This window comes from Portunus trituberculatus, chromosome 5 (assembly GCF_017591435.1).
Source record: "Portunus trituberculatus isolate SZX2019 chromosome 5, ASM1759143v1, whole genome shotgun sequence".
NCBI lineage: Eukaryota > Metazoa > Arthropoda > Malacostraca > Decapoda > Portunidae > Portunus > Portunus trituberculatus.
In genome coordinates, this window is record NC_059259.1 from 1757171 (window position 1) to 1776230 (window position 19060).

Genomic DNA, 19060 nt, shown 5'->3' on the forward strand with positions numbered 1-19060 from the left:
CAGTCCTACCCGAAGATCAGTCTATGAGCAATAAGCTCGCTCCATAATAGGGAAGACTGGCTGGGTGACCAGCAGATGACCGAGGTGAGGATGCAGGCACCATGCACATATAAACATTAATAATTGTAAACTAAAATTGCTTTTTTTTTTTTTTTTTTTCCTCCAAAGGAAAGGTAAGTAAATAGTATGAAAATGATGAAAACAATGACACTGCATGGGATCTGCAGGAAACATGCAGATACTAGCTCAGCTGAGATGGGACTGATGCGCCAACTAGTTATAGCATCCCAAAACACGGCTTGTATCTCAAAAAAAAAAAAAATGGACCAAATCATAGCTTTATCTTAAAAAATTCATATCTGTAGCAGCTCATATCTCAAGGTATCACTGTACTAATAAAAGTAGGTGTTTTCAAGGAGTAAATCTGTGTATACATACTGTCTTGCCTTGCTGTGGATGTATGTTGCCAGCTGTACTGCACCTAAACTGGTGTACAATAGCATAGCCAACAGGACTGCAAGGGCCAATTGGGCTAAGAGAGTGAATATATGTGTGAGAGTGTTGTGCATAGTCTCTGCCATCCCATGAAAGGCTGCTGGTCTTGCTGGCCAGGATAAATACATATGCAGTAGAGTTACATTGGAGTCTCGTGATAACAAACACTTCAGTGGTAAGGGGTTGTCCGTTACTGCTTTTACTGAGAGTGGTTTGTCTTTGAAACCCTTATGCATTCCCTTTCCTTTTTTTTTTTTTTTTTTTTTTTTTATAATGTAAAAAATACTTTGATAAATTAATCCTTCTTATTGTACATTGTGTTTAAATAAAAGAGTTTAGTATTGTTCAAGAAGTGTAGAGTAATAAGAATTTGTATTACCAAGAATAGATGAATAAAAATATAGCTTCCCATTTGCTGTACAGTGAAGACTCAATACTTGAATATCTTAAAAGTCAAACTTTTCAATTCTTGAATTGAAGTTTGACATGGTGCTCAAAAAAATATCTGGTACAAATGGCTGCACATTTGGTTGTCCTGTTCAGATACCAGTAATATTGGTGATGCGGAAATTAAAATACTGGTATTCCGGTATACCAGCTACTGTTGCACATCCTTAGTCCCACCGCAGTCATGAGAATAACAACATTCTTCTGCGTTCTGTCTGTAGTTTTCCATGTAGAAATTTACAATGCACCAAAGAGGCTCATTACTGGTGAAAATAAGGAATCCAGTAAGAGTGCAAGTGTTAGTGAGCCACAGCCCTCCACTAGTGGGTTCACAGGAATCACACCAGGAGATGATTTACCAGACATCTAATATGGATGGTGACTCATGCTCCAACAAATAACATTCCTTTTCCTCCCCACCCTACTCCCCTTCTCATCTACATTATCCATCACCAGCCTTCACTTCTGGAAAGTACAAATCAAAATTGTAAAAAAAAATATGCATTGAAATTTTTGTAAACTTAAGGTTTTGCTAAGGTTAGAACAAATTACCTGATTTATTGGTATTTGTAGTCAAACTTTTTGATACTCAAACAGCCATTTGGGACAAATTCGTTTCGAGTATTGAGTCTCCATTGTAATGGCAATTTCCCACATGGTCCAGTGGCATCTTTAACAAGCATTTAATGACTGCCTGAAGGACATTTCTGAGGTGACAAAGGAGGCAAAGGAGGGGAGGAAGATAAGGGATTATCAGTCATTGTAGACTACCTTCACAGTATTACCACCTCCCATAGATCACAGGCTTGCCTTCTATCTTTTTTTTTTTTTTTTTTTTTTTCCATGTAGGGGGAAGGCCAGGCCAAGGGCAAAAAAAAGAAAATATTGAAAAAAGGCCCACTTGAGTGCTGGCTTTCTAAAAAGTGGGAAGGCATCAGCCAAAATTGGGGAGCAAATGCCTCGATACCTCCCTCTTAAAAGAAGACGAGTTGTGGGAAGTCGGAAATACAGATGCAGGAAGGAATTCCAGAGTTTACCAGTGAAAGGGATAAATGATTGAGAGTACTGGTTAATTCTTGCATTAGAGAGTTAGACAGAATAGGGATGAGAGGAAGAAGAAAGCCTTGTGCAGTGAGGCAGCAGGAGGAGGGGAGGCATGCAGTTAGCAAGATCAGTAGAGCAGTTAGCATGAAAATAGCGATAAAAGATAGAAAGAGATGCAACATTTCGGCTGTGAGAAAGAGGCTGAAGACAGTTAGTCAGAGGAGGGGAGTTGATGAAACAAAAAGCTTTAGATTCCACCCTATCTAGTAAAACTGTGTGACTGGAACCCCCCCCAAACATGCGAAGAGTACTCCATACAAGGGCGGATAAGGCCCTTATATAGAGTAAGCAGTTGGAGGGGTGAGAAAAACTGGCGGAGACGCCTCAGAACACCTAACTTCATAGATGCTGTTTTAGCAAGAGATGAGATGTGAAGTTTCCAGTTGAGATTATAAGCAAAGGACAAACCTAGGATATTCATTGTGGAAGAGGGAGACAGTTGAGTGTCATTGAAGAAGAGGGGATAGTTGTCTGGAAGGTTTAGTCGAGTTGATAGATGGAGGAATTGAGTTTTGAGGCATTGAAAACTACTAGATTTTCTCTGCCCCAATCGAAAATCTTAGAAAGATCGGAAGTCAGGCGTTCTGCGGCGTCCCTGCGTGATCTGTTGACTTCTTGAAGGGTTGGTTGTCTCCACCTCCTTACCCTCTGTCTCTGTCTTTCTTTCTCTCCTTATGTTTTCTATATGAATTGGTGTGTTTCTAAAATTACATGTGAAATCCTTCTAAATTTTGTTCCACCTCACCAATGAGGTAAACATAATGGCGTGTTCTCTATAGAAATGTTCCCCCATCCTAAACATGGTATCTTAGTGCCCAATACTTTGCAGGATTGCACATTATGCAGTCATGCTATAGAGTATTGCCTCGCTGTAAAATTGCCATATGACCACACTCACAGCCAATCTAAAGCAGCAGTTTGCAACATAGAGAGAGAGAGAGAGAGAGCTATCAAGCAGTGTTGTTGTTTACATTGCTTTTGCTATTGCATTTAGGAAACAATTTGCTCATTGTTTCATCTACAAAAGAAGATCTAGTCCAACTCATACTAAATTATCCTTACTCAAAAGAAGAAAGGAATGGAATTGTAGACTTCCAAAGATTAGTAAATGAAGACAAAATCAAGTAATGGGAGTGTTTTTGTCTGTACGTGTTTGTTGTCTGCACCTTAGTCAGCCACGTCTTTCTCTCTCTCTCTCTCTCTCTCTCTCTCTCTCTCTCTCTCTCTCTCTCTCTCTCTCTCTCTCTCTCTCTCTCTCTCTTGTGTGTGTGTGTGTATATGTATTTACCTATTTGTATTTACCTATTTGTTTATTACAGGGCCCGAGCTAAGTTCTGTGTCCTACCTCCTTGGCCACTCCTGTCATATCTCTCTTTCATCTGATTGACACACACTGCGTCAACGACATCACTGCTCAGTTTATTCCACTTATCAATACTACGATGCGGGAAACTGTACTTTCTCACGTCATTTAGACAGATGTCTTTTATTAGTTTTTTTCCATGTCCTCGGAGATGATTACTTGTGGTCACCTTTATCAACTCTCTGTCCAATATGTCAATCTTGTTCACCAATTTATACTTCTTCACATTTTTCTTCATATGCATGCTGCATATTCTAACTGGGGTCTTATTAAAGTGCATAGTATCTTCATCATTCCCTCATCCAGGTAGTGGAATGCAAGACCAATATTTTGAAGCATGTTATATGTTTTCAAAAATATCTTGTTAATGTGTTTCTCTGGTGTGTGTGTGTGTGTGTGTGTGTGTGTGTGTGTGTGTGTGTGTGTGTGTGTGTGTGTGTGTGTGTATTTACCTAGTTGTATTTACCTAGTTGTAGTTTTACAGGGCCTGGGCTTTATGCTTGTGTGGTCCCATCTCCATATCTACACTTATCCAATTTTTCTTTAAAACTATGTACACTCTTTGCTGATACCACTTCCTCACTCAAACTGTTCCAAGTCTCAACACATCTTTGCGGAAACTAAATTTTTAACATCTCTCAGACATCGTCCCTTCCTTAGTTTCTTACTATGCGATCTTGTGCTTCTAAAGTCATATTCTTCTCTCAGGATCAGTTTCTCATTATCCACTTCATCCATTCCGTTAATCAATTTATAAACTTGTATCAGATCCCTCTCTCTTCTCTGCTCCAAGGTTGGTAGATCCATTGCCTTTAGTCTCTCCTCATATGCCATCCCTTTAAATTCTGGAACCATTCTTGTAGCCATTTTTGTAGTCTCTCTAATTTTCTTATGTGTTTCTTTTATGGGGAGTCCACACAACTCCTGCATATTCCAATCTAGGTCTTATTTTAGTACTTATCAATTTCTTCATCATTTCCTTGTCCATATAGTGAAATGCTACTCCAATATTCCTTAGCAAATTATACGTCTCTCTGAAAATTCTATCAATATGGCTAACCGGTTGATTATTTTCTTCCATTGTCACTCCCAAGTCCTTTTCCTTTTTTACTTTTTCTAGTTCTACTCCATCTCCCATCTTATAGATTCCCACTGGTCGTCTTTCACTTTTTCCCATTTCCATGACATGGCTTTTGTCCACATTGAATTCCATCTCCCATTTTTTGCTCCATTTCCAGATCTTGTTTAAGTCTTCCTGTAGTATTTCACAATCCTCTTTTGTTTAATGACTCTGCACAGTTTCGCATCGTCCGCAAACAGATTTATGTAGCTGTTCACTCCCTCTGGCATGTCATTTATATATACGAGAAAAGTATTGGTGCCAATACTGACCCCTGTGGCACTCCGCTGTCTACTGTTCTCCACTTGGACTTCATATCTTTAACTATCGTCCTTATTTCTCTCCCCTTAAGTAATTCTTCATCCATCTCAATGTGCTTCCTTTTAAGCCACCCTTCTCCTCTAACTTCCATAGTAATCTTTCATGTGGCACTTTATCAAAAGCCTTTTTAGATCTAAATAAATACAGTCAACCCATCCTCTCTCTCTTGTACTTTATCAACTATTCTAGAGTAGAAACTCAATAAATTTGTCACACATGACCGACCTTTTCTAAAACCAAATTGGCTATTTGATAATATTTTGTTGTCTTCAAGAAACTCGATCCATTGCTTCTTTATTACTTTTCACACATCTTGCATATTACACTAGTTAGTGATACCGGCCTGTAATTTAAAGGTTCTTCCTTCCTTCCGCTCTTATATATGGGAACCACCTCAGCTCTTTTCCACTCCACTGGCACTGTTCCATTTTCTATTGAGCATTTTATGATGTTGTATATTGGACTTGCTAGTTCTTCCCTACATTCTTTCAGTATTCTGCCTGAGACTTCATCCGTCCCATTGCCTTTTCCTCATCCAATTCCGTCATCAACTTTTTATTTCAAGCTTGGTTACTTTAATCTCTTTCATATAGACAGTCTCTCTATTACCCTGTGGTCTTTCAAATTTGGATTCCTTAGTAAAGACCTCATGAAATTTACTATTTAACAGTTCTGCCATACTTTTGGGTCTTCCACCATTCCGTTTTCTCCTTTTAACCTTTCTATTGTTTCTTTTTGTCTTATTTTTCCATTTATGAATCTGTAGAACAATTTTGGTTGTTCCTTACATTTTTCGACAATGTCCTTTTCATAGTTCTTTTCTTCTTCCTTTCTCACCTTAGCATATTCATTTCTTGCTGTTTTGAAGTTTTCCTTATTTTCTGGATTTCTGTTTCTTCTCCACCTTTTCCATGCTCCATCTCGTTTCTCCTTTGCCCTAGCACATCTTGCATTAAACCAATCTTTCTTTCCTTCTTCTTTAGGTCTATATTTGGAACATATTCCTGACCCCAGTTTTGTATATTTCCAAAAATAAGTTATATTTCTCTTGAACCGTTAATGAGTTTTCCATCTCCTCCCAGTTTACGTTTTAAAATAGTTCTTGAGATTCTCAATATCAGCCTTTCTGTAATTTAATCGGTCTCCTTTGTATGATTCATCTCTATCTTCCTTTCCTTCTTCTATATCCATCTCTAATATTACATGGTCACTCTTTCCCAATGGGCACTTGTATCTTATATCATCGTTAATTGGTATATCCCTTGTAAAAACTACGTCTAATCTTGCCGGCTCATCGTTTCCTCTGAATCTTGTGTTTTCCTTTACTCTTTGGACCATCAAATTATCTATCATTAGGTTCAGGAATCTATCTCCCCAGGCATCTTTCCCCATACCACTTTCATAATTTTCCCAGTCTACCTCCTTACAGTGTGTGTGTGTGTGTGTGTGTGTGTATTTACCTAGTTGTATTGTACAGAGTTCAAGAGGGGCTCATAGTATCCTGTCTCCATGTCTCCATTTATCAAATTTTTCCTTAAAGCTATGCACATTATGTGCTGGAACAACTTGTTTATTTAATGGATTCCACTTCACCGTTCTGTATGGAAAACTGTATTTCCTAATATCCTTCACACACTGCCTCATCCTGATCTTTACATGACCTCTTGTCCTTCTTATCTTCTTCTGGCACCAGCACCAGGTCTTCCTTGTCCATCTTTTCAATGCCATTGACTATCTTGTACAGTGTTATTAGGTCTCCTCATTCTCTTCTATTGTGTGTGTGTGTGTGTGTGTGTGTCTAATTACCTAGTTGTATATTACAGGGTTTGAATGGGGCTCAAAGTGTCCTGTCTCCATATCTATCTTCATCCAACTTTTCCTTAAATTTGTACACACTTTCTGCTGCTTCACTCAATCTGTTCCAAATATCCACTGTCCTGTATGGAAAATAAACTTTATAATGTTTCTCAAACACTGACTTTTCTTGATCTTCTTGGAGTGTTCTCTTGTTTGCCTACCTCCATCTTCTGTCAGTGATACCAGGTCTTGTCTATCTATTTTTTCCATATGGTTTACTAACTTATTCATCATTTTTAGATCTCCTCTTTCCTGACTGTCCTTCAAAGATGGTAGTTCCATTTCCTTGTCTTTCTTCATAGGGAAGATTCTTTATTTCTGGCACCATCTTTGTAGCAGTCCTTTGGATTCTTTCTATTTTCTTGATGTCTTTCTGCTTATATGGTGACCACACCACTCTGTATGGTCACCAGGAACACAAATCATCATGAGTGTCTGGTGACCCCTACAGGAAACCAGTCGCTACTCTCCACCTTATTACATGTTTTGTAAATTGCAGACGAACAAAACGAGTTACAATGGCATCTAGCACGCCACATTTGGCTTGTTTATTGTGTCACATGTGTACTCATTTGTGCAACCACTCAGGCACTCAGGCACTACGGATTTGTGGGGTGGTAGGAAAAAATTGCCATAACGGTTAAAAAGAAATTGGTTAATGTCTGACTAGTCTGTCATCATGCAAAATCCATTACTCAAGGTCCTGTATCATTAGGCACCACTGTGTTTACTGATATGTAAACAGCATGGGCAAATGAGTGGTCACCAGAACATCGCCTTATACAATACAGTTAAGAAACAGATATGCAGTCCTTCAGGTAAGATACAAACAAGTCTTTATCTTTGCAAATAAAACACAAGATGAGAATTAGTTTTTTCCTTTTTCACTAAAACAAAGCTAAGCCTTCCTTCCACTGATGTAGAAGAGAGAGGGGAGGAGAAAGAGATAAAAGATTACTCCTCCACTTCTTTCTCTATTTCCTCTCCTTTGTAGAATATAACAAAAACAGATTGGTAGATATGAGAATTGTCATGGCGAGGCAACTCTAAGGGTACAGATTGCACATTTGCCCGGCAATTGAAAGGTGCCAGGTTTGATTGCTGGGCGGTGCCTGCCTTTCCTGATAAACCCTTTACATTAGTAGGGGATGTCATTTTGTGATTTACATAAGGCATTTTCCTTTTCTTGTGTTTCAACTGCTTTTTTCCTTTTTTTTTCTGCTCTGTTGCCATACCTTCCCTTTTTTCTTCCTTTCTCTGTTCTATTTTTTTCCTTTTTCTCTCCTCTCCTCTCCTCTCCTCCTCTCTCTCCTCTCCTCACCCCCATCAAACACTTAACCAAATTCTCCTTTCACAGAAGAAGAAGAAGAAGAAGAGAGGAATGAAGAAGAAGATGAGAGATTACTACTGCTTCCTTCTCCTCCTCCTCCTATAACAGTCAACTCAGAGGAAGAGGAAGAGAATGAAGGGGAGAAGAGCCTCCAGCCATCCAAGTGCCCAGAGGAGGAAGCCAAAGTGGGGATGAGGAAGAAGATCGTGGATGAAACTTATATGGATGACAAAGGATATTTTGGTGGGTGACTGATGGATTGTTTGTTTGACGAGTTGGGTGATTTTGTTTTGGGGAGTGGGCAACTGTTGTGTTAGGTTAGGTTTGTTTATTTGCTGGATAACTTGTGTTGGTGGTGAATGCTTGACTTTGTATTCTTTATTGGGTGACACTGTTTATTTACCTTCTTTTCTTTTATGTATAGAAGGGATATTGGCCAAGGGCAACAAAAAATACAATGAAAAAGGCCCACTAAAGTGCTAGTCCCCACACAAAGTAAAGAGTATAAGCCAAAGTAAGAGGATAAGTGGCTTGAAACTTCCTTTATCTGAACTGTTCAAGTAATAGGAAATTTAAGTTATAGGAAGGTGGAAATACAGACTCAGGCAGGGTGTTCCAGAGTTTACAGAGAAAGTGATGAATGATTGAGAGTACTGATTAACTCTTGCATTAGAGGTAGAGAGAATAGAAGTGAGAGAATGAAGAAACTCGTGTGCAGTGAGGCTGTGGGAGGAAAGGAGGCATGCAGTTAGCAAGATCAGAACAATTGCCATGAAAATACCAGAAGACAGCAAGAGATACAACATTGTGGGAATGAGGTAGGGATTGGTAATAGTTAGTCAGAAGAGAGATGATGATACAAAAGGCTTTTAATTCCATCTTGTCTGACATAACAGTATGAGTGCAACCTCCCATACATGTGAACCCTACTCCTCACATGGATGGATAAGCTTTAGAATTAGCAGTTGGAAAGGTGAGAAGTACAGGTAGAAATGACTCAGAATGCCTGAGAACATATGAACATTAACAAATGAGGCAAGCTGCAAGTGGCTGCCAGGCTTACATGTGGCAGTCCTTATGTGAACATAGCTTCGTAAATAAACCTATCATCACAAGCACCATGTGATTTGTTAGAAGCTGTTTTAACTAGAAAAGATATGTGAATTTCTTGCCTTACATATAATTCCTCCACTTTCCACTCACACTCTTCAGCATTCAGTTGGTATGATGTCATTCAACCTAGGCTACTTTTCTTGGGGTCACTACAGTTAGGAGGGAATTTTTTCCTGCTACATCGGGAGTTCTACCAGCCCAGGACCAAGCAGTCACGTTTCTCCACCTTATTACAAGATTTGTACATTGTAAACCAACAAAACAAGTTACAGTGGTGTCTAGCATGCAGGACTATATAGGCACAGGCCTTTTTTTGCTTGTTTATCATACCATATGTGTATTCATCTACACAGCCATGCAGGAACTATGCATTTGTAGAGAAAAACTGCCATTATGGTCCCCCCAAAAATTAGTTAAATCTGACCATTCTGTTACTGAGCGAAATCCATTACTGTGAGGTCTGTTATCATGAGGCATCACTATACATACATATATAGTGGGAAAAGACCGCTAGAAATATTTTGTTTCCTATCATATGACATACTCGGCATTTACAATGCAGTGTGATATCCTTTATACCTTTCCTTCAACTCAGAGAGTGAAATATTATGTGGACATAAGACAACTCTCTCTCTCTCTCTCTCTCTCTCTCTCTCTCTCTCTCTCTCTCTCTCTCTCTCTCTCTCTCTCTCTCTCTCTCTCTCTCTCTCTCTCTCTCTCTCTCTCTCTCTCTCTTTTTTTTTTTTATTTAAACATAACTTTATACAAAAGAACATGTACCCAAAGGCGCACTGTCGTGTGCTACCTATTCTAAGGGTACTACAATCTATTTCTCTACAATATTTACAAGACTTAAAAATAGATAATATACAAGATGGTCAGCATGTAAATGGAGCACTATTCGTTTCACTTCACTAGCACTATTCACGCACTGCACTACACTGAGTGTCACGTCACAAAGAGTGTCAGAGGAGTTGGCAGTGTCTGTCTCCACTTATGTGCCATCAGTTTGACACTGTGAGTGTTCATCTCCTGGACGTGAGGCACCGCGGCCGTGAACAAGTTCCACATCCTGGAGACGCGTCCTGCGAAGGTGCGTTGATGCTGACACCCGTGGGATCGCGGCACCTCTACGGCGTCACCACCATTGAGCACCGTTCTCGTGCTCCGTGCGGTGACTCTTAGAGGATGACGCAGCCCTGCCAGATGTGGCACTCTTTGCACCTGTGCCTTATGGAACACTACGATCGCCGCCACGTCTCTGCGGTGTTCCAGTGAATCAAGAGGACGCTCAGGCTCTGGGTGAGGTGGTAGTGCAGCATCTACTAGCCGTATGGCGCGGCGTTGGATGCTGTCCAGTCTCCTTCTGTGTGTGGCGGCACAGGACATCCAGGAGAGAGCTGCGTACTCAAGGTGGGGCCGCACCTGTGCCTTGTACAGCAGCAGTCTCCCTTCCTGTCGAGGAAACTGGCGATCCTTCTGAGAGCGGAGATCCTGTGAGAGGCTTTCTTGGCAATGGTTTTGACATGGCTGTCAAACCTCAGCCCTCGATCCACCTCCACTCCAAGTATCTTGACGTCATCTTGGAGTGGGAGCAGCAGCGCCAAAAGACAACTTTCCTGCCATTGCTGCCATGGCGGCTGGGGACCGAGAGACAACCATTGCCTGTGTCTTCTCCGGCGCGAATGTCACTTGCCAGCGAGCACCCCACTCCTTTATCACTCGTAGCTGCTGATTGATGGCCTCAGCAGCCCGCCCACTGTCCTGGCGTGGATAGGTATAGGAGAGGGTGCAGTCATCAGCATAGGCCATGACTCCTGGCAGTAGCTGGAGAAGATCATCCACGTAGATATTCCACAGGAGTGGGCCAAGAATTGAACCCTGTGGCACTGATGCCTCCACAGGCAGGGACTCAGATGTTTGCCCGTTGACAACCACCTTGAGGCTTCTGTCCTGCAGGTAATTTCCCAGGAGTCGTAGCAAGCCACCCTGGATGCCTTTAGCACGAAGCTTTTCTAGTAATCCGTTGTGCCATACTTTATCAAAAGCTCCTGCTATGTCCAAAGCAACCACTATAGTGTCCTTGCCGTCGTCGAGGGCGTCCTGCCACTGCCTGGTGAGAAGCATCATTAGGTCGGAGGTTGACCTTCCAGGTCTGAACCCAAACTGTTGGTCTGAGAGGAGGGCATTGTCCTTGAGATGGCTACACACCACCTCTGCCACGACCCTCTCAAACACTTTACCCACCACTGACAACAGGGATATGGGTCTGTAGTTTTTTGGGTCCGTCCTGGAGCTTTTTGTGTACGGAACTACTCGAGCCTCCTTCCACACTGAAGGCCAGACGTTTTCCCGTACACAAGTTGTGAAGACTTGGGTGAGAGGGGCAGCCAGTTCCTGGGAGCATCGCTTCAGCAGGTGCGGGCTGATGTCATCAGGGCCGGTGGCTTTCTGTGTGTCCAGCCCCCGCAATAATCGCTTCACCTGCTGATGCGTCACCTCCACCATGGTGACAGTCTTCTCACATTGCTGGACCAGCTGAGGCGGTGGCTGCTGTGGATTCCCGACCTTCATTTTTCCAGCAAACAAGGAAGCCAGCAACTGTGCCCTCTCCTTACTGCTGGTGGCGACAGTACCGTCCTGCTTGCTGAGGGGAGGGATGGATTCTTGGTGGCCAGTTCCTTGTTTGTCCTCTCTCTCTCTCTCTCTCTCTCTCTCTCTCTCTCTCTCTCTCTCTCTCTCTCTCTCTCTCTCTCTCTCTCTCTCTCTCTCTCTCTCTCTCTCTCTCTCTCTCTCTCTCTCTCTCTCTCTCTCTCTCTCTCTCTCTCTCTCTCTCTCTCTCTCTCTCTCTCTCTCTCTCTCTCTCTCTCTCTCTCTCTCTCTCTCTCTCTCTCTCTCTCTCTCTCTCTCTCTCTCTCTCTCTCTCTCTCTCTCTCTCTCTCTCTCTCTCTCTCTCTCTCTCTCTCTCTCTCTCTCTCTCTCTCTCTCTCTCTCTCTCTCTCTCTCTCTCTCTCTTGAAGATTGTAGCTCTCTTAACAAGTGCTTTTGGAATGTATTCCCTTGTAAAACTAGAAGTTAACTGTATAGGAGCATTTGCTTGAGAGAATCATCACTGCACAAGAATAGGAGACAAGAGAGAGTAAGTACATTTTTTTTATATATCTTAATTTTATTGCTTTAGTTGTTTGTTTATCTTATTTATGTAACACGTGTTTTTTTCAATTTCTATCACAGAGACCTGTTCCTCATGTAAAAAATAATAATTTCCACTGTTTTACTTACTTTTTTCCACCGTGATTCAAAAGATCTGCTGTGCCTGGCAGCAAGGTGCCCTGGCACTGCCGAGGGTATCAGCATGCTCATAGGTCTTGGGTAGTTTCCTCCACAACCCTCATTCAGTTTGTGTTAGATTTAGGAATATCTGCAGCCCAGGCAATAGGTGTGGTGAGTGTGCTAACTGGAGCAGTGAGAAAGTGCCTGCTGCATATAAGTACCAGTGCAGTTTGGGTTGCAAGAGAATTCCTAAGGCCAAGAATAGGCACAAGTCTACTGACCTGCTGTTACAGCCACCATCCATGTCCCCTCATCCTATTTTGGAGGCCAGGGATTCATGATCTTGAATCTCCTATGTTCTTCCTGGCACACCGGGGCCTTGCAGGTTTCGGCCATGGATGGGAGTGTCCTGTTCCAGGATGGGCTCACAGGCTCATAGCAGGGCTCTAAGCATCCGGTTACTCTTAATTTTTCTTTGTTTTTAAAATCTTGGCAGGAGGAAATACTTGCTTTTGTTAATGATCTTGTTGCTTCTCAGTTAGGAGGTTTATGTGTTTCTGTGCCATCTGCTACTGATCTCCTTTTGCAGGACCGTATGTAGTTTAGTGTCCTGTCCCCCCAGTCCTGACACAAAAAGGTGTGTGCAGTCACACCAAGTCAGGGGGCCAGGGGACTCTAGTCCAGGGACTAGAGTTGCCTCTTAAGTGTTCACGCCTGCCAAAGGATGACAGTAGGAAGATTACGAGGGGTGATCAAAAAGTAATGACAGTGAGACCATATATTCTAACAGTACAGAGGTAAATTCAAACCGTGGCCTACATTCCTTCAAAGTACTCCCCCCCTGCCTCTATACAACGTTCCATCCTCCTTCGCCACTTCATGAAGCAGTCATGGTACTCAGAAGCTGGTATACCTCGTAGCTCTGAATTGACTGCTCGTGCCAGGTCTTGAATGCGGTGAAACAGCTTCCCTGCGATCGCACCCTTGATCTTTGGAAACAACCAAAAATCACAGGGAGCAAGGTCAGGTGAGTAGGGTGGATGGGGGAGAAGTGTGATCCCCTGCTCCTCCAGGAACTGCTGAGTGAGGCGAGCTTTGTGGGTGCAGCATTGTCGTGGTGCAGCAAAAGGCGCGATCGGCGGCGGCTTGGTGCAGACTTGGCCTGATGTTCCAGGACTTGAGGAAGGACTTGGTCAATGTAGTACTGGGCTGTGATAGTAGATTGTTGAGGCATTACATCCACACACATTGGTCCCTGAGAATTGAAGAAGATTGTGAAAAGGCGCTTCCTGCTGCGAAATCCTTCCTTCAAAATCTGAGGTCGAGGCTCTTCATCACTTAACCACACCATGTTAGATTGCTTATCTCTGTTGGTGAAGAAAGAAATCCAACATTCATCTCCAGTAGCAACATCTGAGAACCGTTTTGGACCATTTGGCTCGAACTCAGACAGCCAATGACGACAAATCCGCACCCGTTCGCTTTTCTGCTCTTCCGTTAGCAAATGGGGTATCCATCGGGCACACTTCTTCCTCAGCCCTAAGTGTTGATGCACGATGTCATGTGCACTCCCATAACTGACGTCAAGCTCCAAGGATAAGAACCGAAGAGTGACTGTTGGATCCTCGTCAATGATGGCTCGCGCACGGGCAGTTGTTGCTTCGGTCACGGATGTCCGAGGGCGCCCAGAGCGATGATCATCTTCCAGCTGAGTTTTCCCGGCTGCGAAAGCTCGAATCCAGCGGGAAACAGTTTCAAGTGATGGAGTAGAATCAGGAAAAACTTGCAATAGCTCCCCTCTGATCTCCGATGCTTTTTTTCCACCTGGTGAAGGTGTAGAACCTGCAACCTTCTTTCGAAAAATCCATGTTTCCGGTTAGAGGGAGAAACCAATACTGACGCAATCGAACAGCGCAACAAGGAAATGCGACCCAGGCAAACGGCGACAAGTTCAAACATGCTGCAACAGGCATCACTTGCTGCCCGCGCAGCCCTCCTCCTAGCGCTCATAGTCTCTCAGCTACGAGTCCTACTGTCATTACTTCTGCTTTATGCCTGAGAGTGGACAGGCTCACTCTCTCTTCAGGCATCACAGCTCTGCTCCAGTGGCACCTCCCAAGGACTACTTGATGTTCTCTGACAGTTGGCTAAACAATTGCATTATATCCAAGATATTTCACTGATATGGCTTCGGAGTCACAAGGTTCCACCAGATGTTTGTTTGGGTCACCATATTTGCTTAATGACTGTCATCACAGCTGATCGCAGCTCAGAGGTGCCTCACATACTCCAGGACGTTTAGTGATGCATGTGATAAACATCTGCAGGAAGATCATCATCATATGCAATCTTGTCAGAGACTTTGTTACTGTAGCAATGACAATTGCTCTCCAAACCTCTCTGTCTCAATATGTGTCCTCAGATTTTCATTTGTTGTCTTCATAAATATCTCATCAGATATCTTCCCATTCTGAATGTTAGTATCTGAATGTTTGTCATTAGGTTTGTTTCAGGAATTCTCATCATTCTCTGCATAAACCTTTCTTTTCACAGTGACCAAAAAGGTGATGAAGCTTGTCCCACTAACGGAAGAGGAAATCAAGCAGGAGGAGCAAGAGGAAGAAGAAAGGAAGAAAAAAGAAGAGGAGAGGAGAATCAAGGAAGAAGAAGAGAAGAAAAAGAAGAGTTCCCCAACTGTAAAATCTGAAACCTCTCCATCCTCCTCCTCTGGACAGAAGAAGAGGAAGAAGGGAGGAAAGGAGGACAACAAAAAACAAGCAAATATCACGAGCTTTTTTACCAAAAAGTAAGCAAATTAGATGAGACCTGACAAGGTGAAAGAAGGGGTTTAAGACTGAGAGACTATAATTTTATGAGATAATTTTATTCCTCACTAAGTTCACTCTTGGCTTACTCAGTATCCATGAAGAAACAAAGAGCTAAACTAGTCAGGAATGAACCCACCTTATATTACCTTTGTCTCTCTCTCAAGCAAATTAGATTAAAGTGCACTTCTTTTGTTATGGTTGGTCTCCTAGTTAAGTGTAGTCACTATTGGTAAAAAAAACTTTTATTCCTATAGATATTTCTCTTTTTATATGATATACAGGTTCTTGCAAGCATCATCTAAACAAATTGTGTGAAACAAATATCACAAATACCAATAGGAAAAGAGAAACTAGGGGATTTTACTTGTTAAATTGCAGTATTTTTGTCCTGAAATTTATGTATATGGCCAATGAATGATACTGATTTCCCACCATTTATCATTGTTTATTGATCCTGACTAATATGGGAGCTAAAATACAGAAAAAAAGAAAAAATGCCATTAATATCTATACTGTACAGTACAAAGGAGTGGTGCCACCTGGTTAGTATATTCATGCTAAAGTGAAAACAAGGAAATTAAATTAGATATTTTCTAAGTCTTTTGAAACTTGATTTATGTAAACAATAAAGGCTTGTGTGAATCGAATGCATCAAATTAGATATATTTTAAGTCTTGAAGCTTAATTTATGTTAAAAAAAAAAGGTTGCGTGAATCAACAGTCAACTGTATTTAGATAGTAATGCATCAAGATGCCACACAACTATTTCCAAGTTCCATGGGTGAAAATAAACCTTTGTGAGTGAGGCAGTCACTCATTACTCAAGTACTTGAGCAGTGAGTGAGTGGAGAGACTGTATATTTAACTTTTTTTTTTATGCAAGAGAGGAAACTCCATGGGCAAAAAAAAAAAAAAAAAAAAGCCCACTGGATTGCTATTTCCCATAAAGAAAAAAAGTGTCCAGAAATCAGGGACAAATGTCTTGAAACCTCCCTCTTAGAAGAAGTCAAGTTGTGGGAGGATGAAAATACAGAAGCAGGTAGGGAGTTCCAGAGTTTACCAGAGAAAGGTATGAATGATTGAAAGTACTGGTTAACTCTTGTATTAGAGAGTTTGACAAAATAGGGGTGAGAGGAAGAAAGTCTTGTGCAACGAGGTCACAGGAGAAAGGAAGGCATGCAGTTAGCAAGATCAGTAGAGCTGTTAGCATGAAAATAGCAGTACAAGCTAGAAAGAAATGCAATATTCCAACAGTGAGAAATAGCCTGAAGACAGTTAGTCAGAGGAGGGGAGATATGAGACAAAAAGCTTTTGATTCCACACTATCTAATAAAGTTTAAGTTCGTTGGTTTTAGTTCCAATATCCATCACATCTGATCCTCTCCACAACGTCAGCCAGGTGAGCCCAACTCCCCAGTGTAGCACTCCAATCCCAGCAGTAACCTCCTAGTAAACTGCTTAAACTCACGACCCAACCTAGACTCAATCTCATGACCTTAGCAGTACCAGGCCAACATGTTACCACTGTAGTAGTCAGAGCCTTTTTTTTTTCATGTAAGAGGGGAAGCTGTAAAAATAGATGAATACACACAGCACCTCTCGTGGACAACACGCACACCACTAACTCCCCCTGTTCAAAACAATAACGGCGTCGCCGGCAGCTCGTCTTCCCTCCCTGAACTTACCACCAAAACGTCCTGCAATGTTGCCTAGCGTTGCTAAGATGACCAGGAAGTCTCTTACTCTTGAAGTGAAGCTGGATATTATTCACAGACAAGAGAGAGGCAAGAAAACTAATAGCATTGCTTGCCACCATCTTGACTCCATCTACTGTCTCTACTGTTTTCAAGTCAGCAGACTCAATTAAGAAGGCTGGTGAGACCGTATCTTCCTTGCAAGCTAAAAGAACCACCTGAACTCGTGATTCTACAATGGATAAAATGGAAAGCCTTATGGAAATGTGGTACATAAGTTGTGTGTGTGATACAATAATGTGCCGTTTGTTTACATTCCACAGGTTGCCAGTTAGTGTCTTTCCCATTTCACTCTCCCTCCCTTCATAAATTTAAAATCATCAACATTATAAAGTTACGTACTTACATACAGTAGTGTACATTATAATAATTTAAATTAAACTGCCTAAATATTTAACTTCATAATTTTTACTTTCATTAAACCTTTCACTGTACTATGATGCACTCTTACTTTGTTTACTCTCAATGAAAGTTCAAGTCTAGGGTTAAACTTGTTATAATCGGTTCGTTTAACCCTTGTATTCCGGCGATCGTATAGGAACGATTGCATCAGTGCATCCGTAGCGACGGCGATCGTACCCGTAATCAAGAATTTTCACGCCTCATGTTTGAGCTCCACGCGTGGTTTCTCGAGTCAGATGGCGAGTGGAAATATCTGGCTTCTTTTTCCACCCGTAGTGTTGCCACTAGCTCTGTGTATTTAGGGGTAACGAAGCTATTCTCCCATTCTGAGGGCGACACTTGGCAACCCCAGCGACCGCCGTGTCAAAAGCACCCTGATAAGAGCGAAGGGACGTCTAAGCCCACGCCACTCCATAGTGGCAAATCTAACAGACAGACAGTCTCAGTTCATAACTCACTATGGAACAAGACAGATAATTCTTATTTAGCAATGCTTCTGAGCCTGACTACAGTGACAGTGATTATGAGGAAGAAACTGAAGAAAGCGAAGACAGCAGTAGTGAAGACTCGGAAAATGATTCAGAGGATCCACCTGTTTTCTCAGAACAGAGAGAAGACAGAGATAGTGGTGATGGAGAACAGACTCCAAACATATTGAGAACCCAGAGTGGCTCACGGAGATGCAGGCGTGCCTCTCTTGTTCTGGGAAGACGATCAAGGGGACGTGTGTGTGAGAGAGAGAGAGAGAGAGAGAGAGAGAGAGAGAGAGAGAGAGAGAGAGAGAGAGAGAGAGAGAGAGATGATACCTATTTGTTTGAAACTTGATATGAAAAGGGATGAAAGAATACTCTCTCTCTCTCTCTCTCTCTCTCTCTCTCTCTCTCTCTCTCTCTCTCATTGGAAGTGTACAATTTCTCTTCCAAGATGAGAGAGAGAGAGAGAGAGAGTGTGTGTGTGTGTTTGTGTGGTGTCAGGAGAAGGAATCCTTGATAAGGCAATAACTAAACTTTCAGAGGTCACAAGGAGCTAGAAAGTACATCATTGTATTCAGAATAACAAAGAGAAAATAATTATTAGTATTCAAACAGTCTTCTGACAATTTCTAGGTTTACCATTTTTACCCATCATTGGAAAATAGTTTAATCACTGGAACATAAGGGTTAATGAAGTTTTGCTTAACGAAGTGTTGTTTAGGAATGTAACCCCTTCGTTAAGTGGGGTTGCCTGAATATCAAAACTCACGTAAAACAAACATGTAAGTCTTTTAAGAAACACTAGATAATAGGGGAGATGCTGGATGTGGTCCCAAAAAATTCATACAAAATACTCTTATTTATTTGGCTAAATTAACATGTTTTTATTATTTACCATTCTAAATACTAGAAGTGTATTTAAAGTAAAGGGAAAAGCAAGAAATAATAAGAGAAAGCAAAAAAATAGTAAGAGAAAACAACAAAACAAAGAATACGTAAACAAAACACTCACTGCGTCACTGCCTTCACCACTCACACCACAGTCAGTCACCATCTCCCTCTGAGCTTTATCATTTTATCAAAAATCCACTTATCAAAAATAACCCCACATGCAGAAGATGAAAGACATTTTGGGGCCATCTTTGTGAATTATGGGCAGATTGAAGAGATTCCATCTGTA

General features: G+C 41.7%; 1 protein-coding gene across 2 annotated transcripts in view; it reads left to right on the forward strand.

Annotated features, from left to right (window-relative positions):
* LOC123514349 (cilia- and flagella-associated protein 251-like) overlaps nt 1-15687 on the forward strand; it is an 86564-nt gene extending 70877 nt beyond the window's left edge. Inside the window, exons 4-5 of one of the 2 annotated variants that reach the window (XM_045272220.1) lie at nt 8065-8280; nt 14977-15687. In XM_045272220.1, coding sequence (XP_045128155.1) covers nt 8065-8280; nt 14977-15233 — 473 coding nt within the window. In that variant the 3' untranslated portion in view covers nt 15234-15687. The remainder of the gene's footprint in view (nt 1-8064; nt 8281-14976) is intronic. The other variant, XM_045272226.1, reaches the window with a different exon arrangement.
* Nucleotides 15688-19060: the final 3373 nt, after the last annotated feature.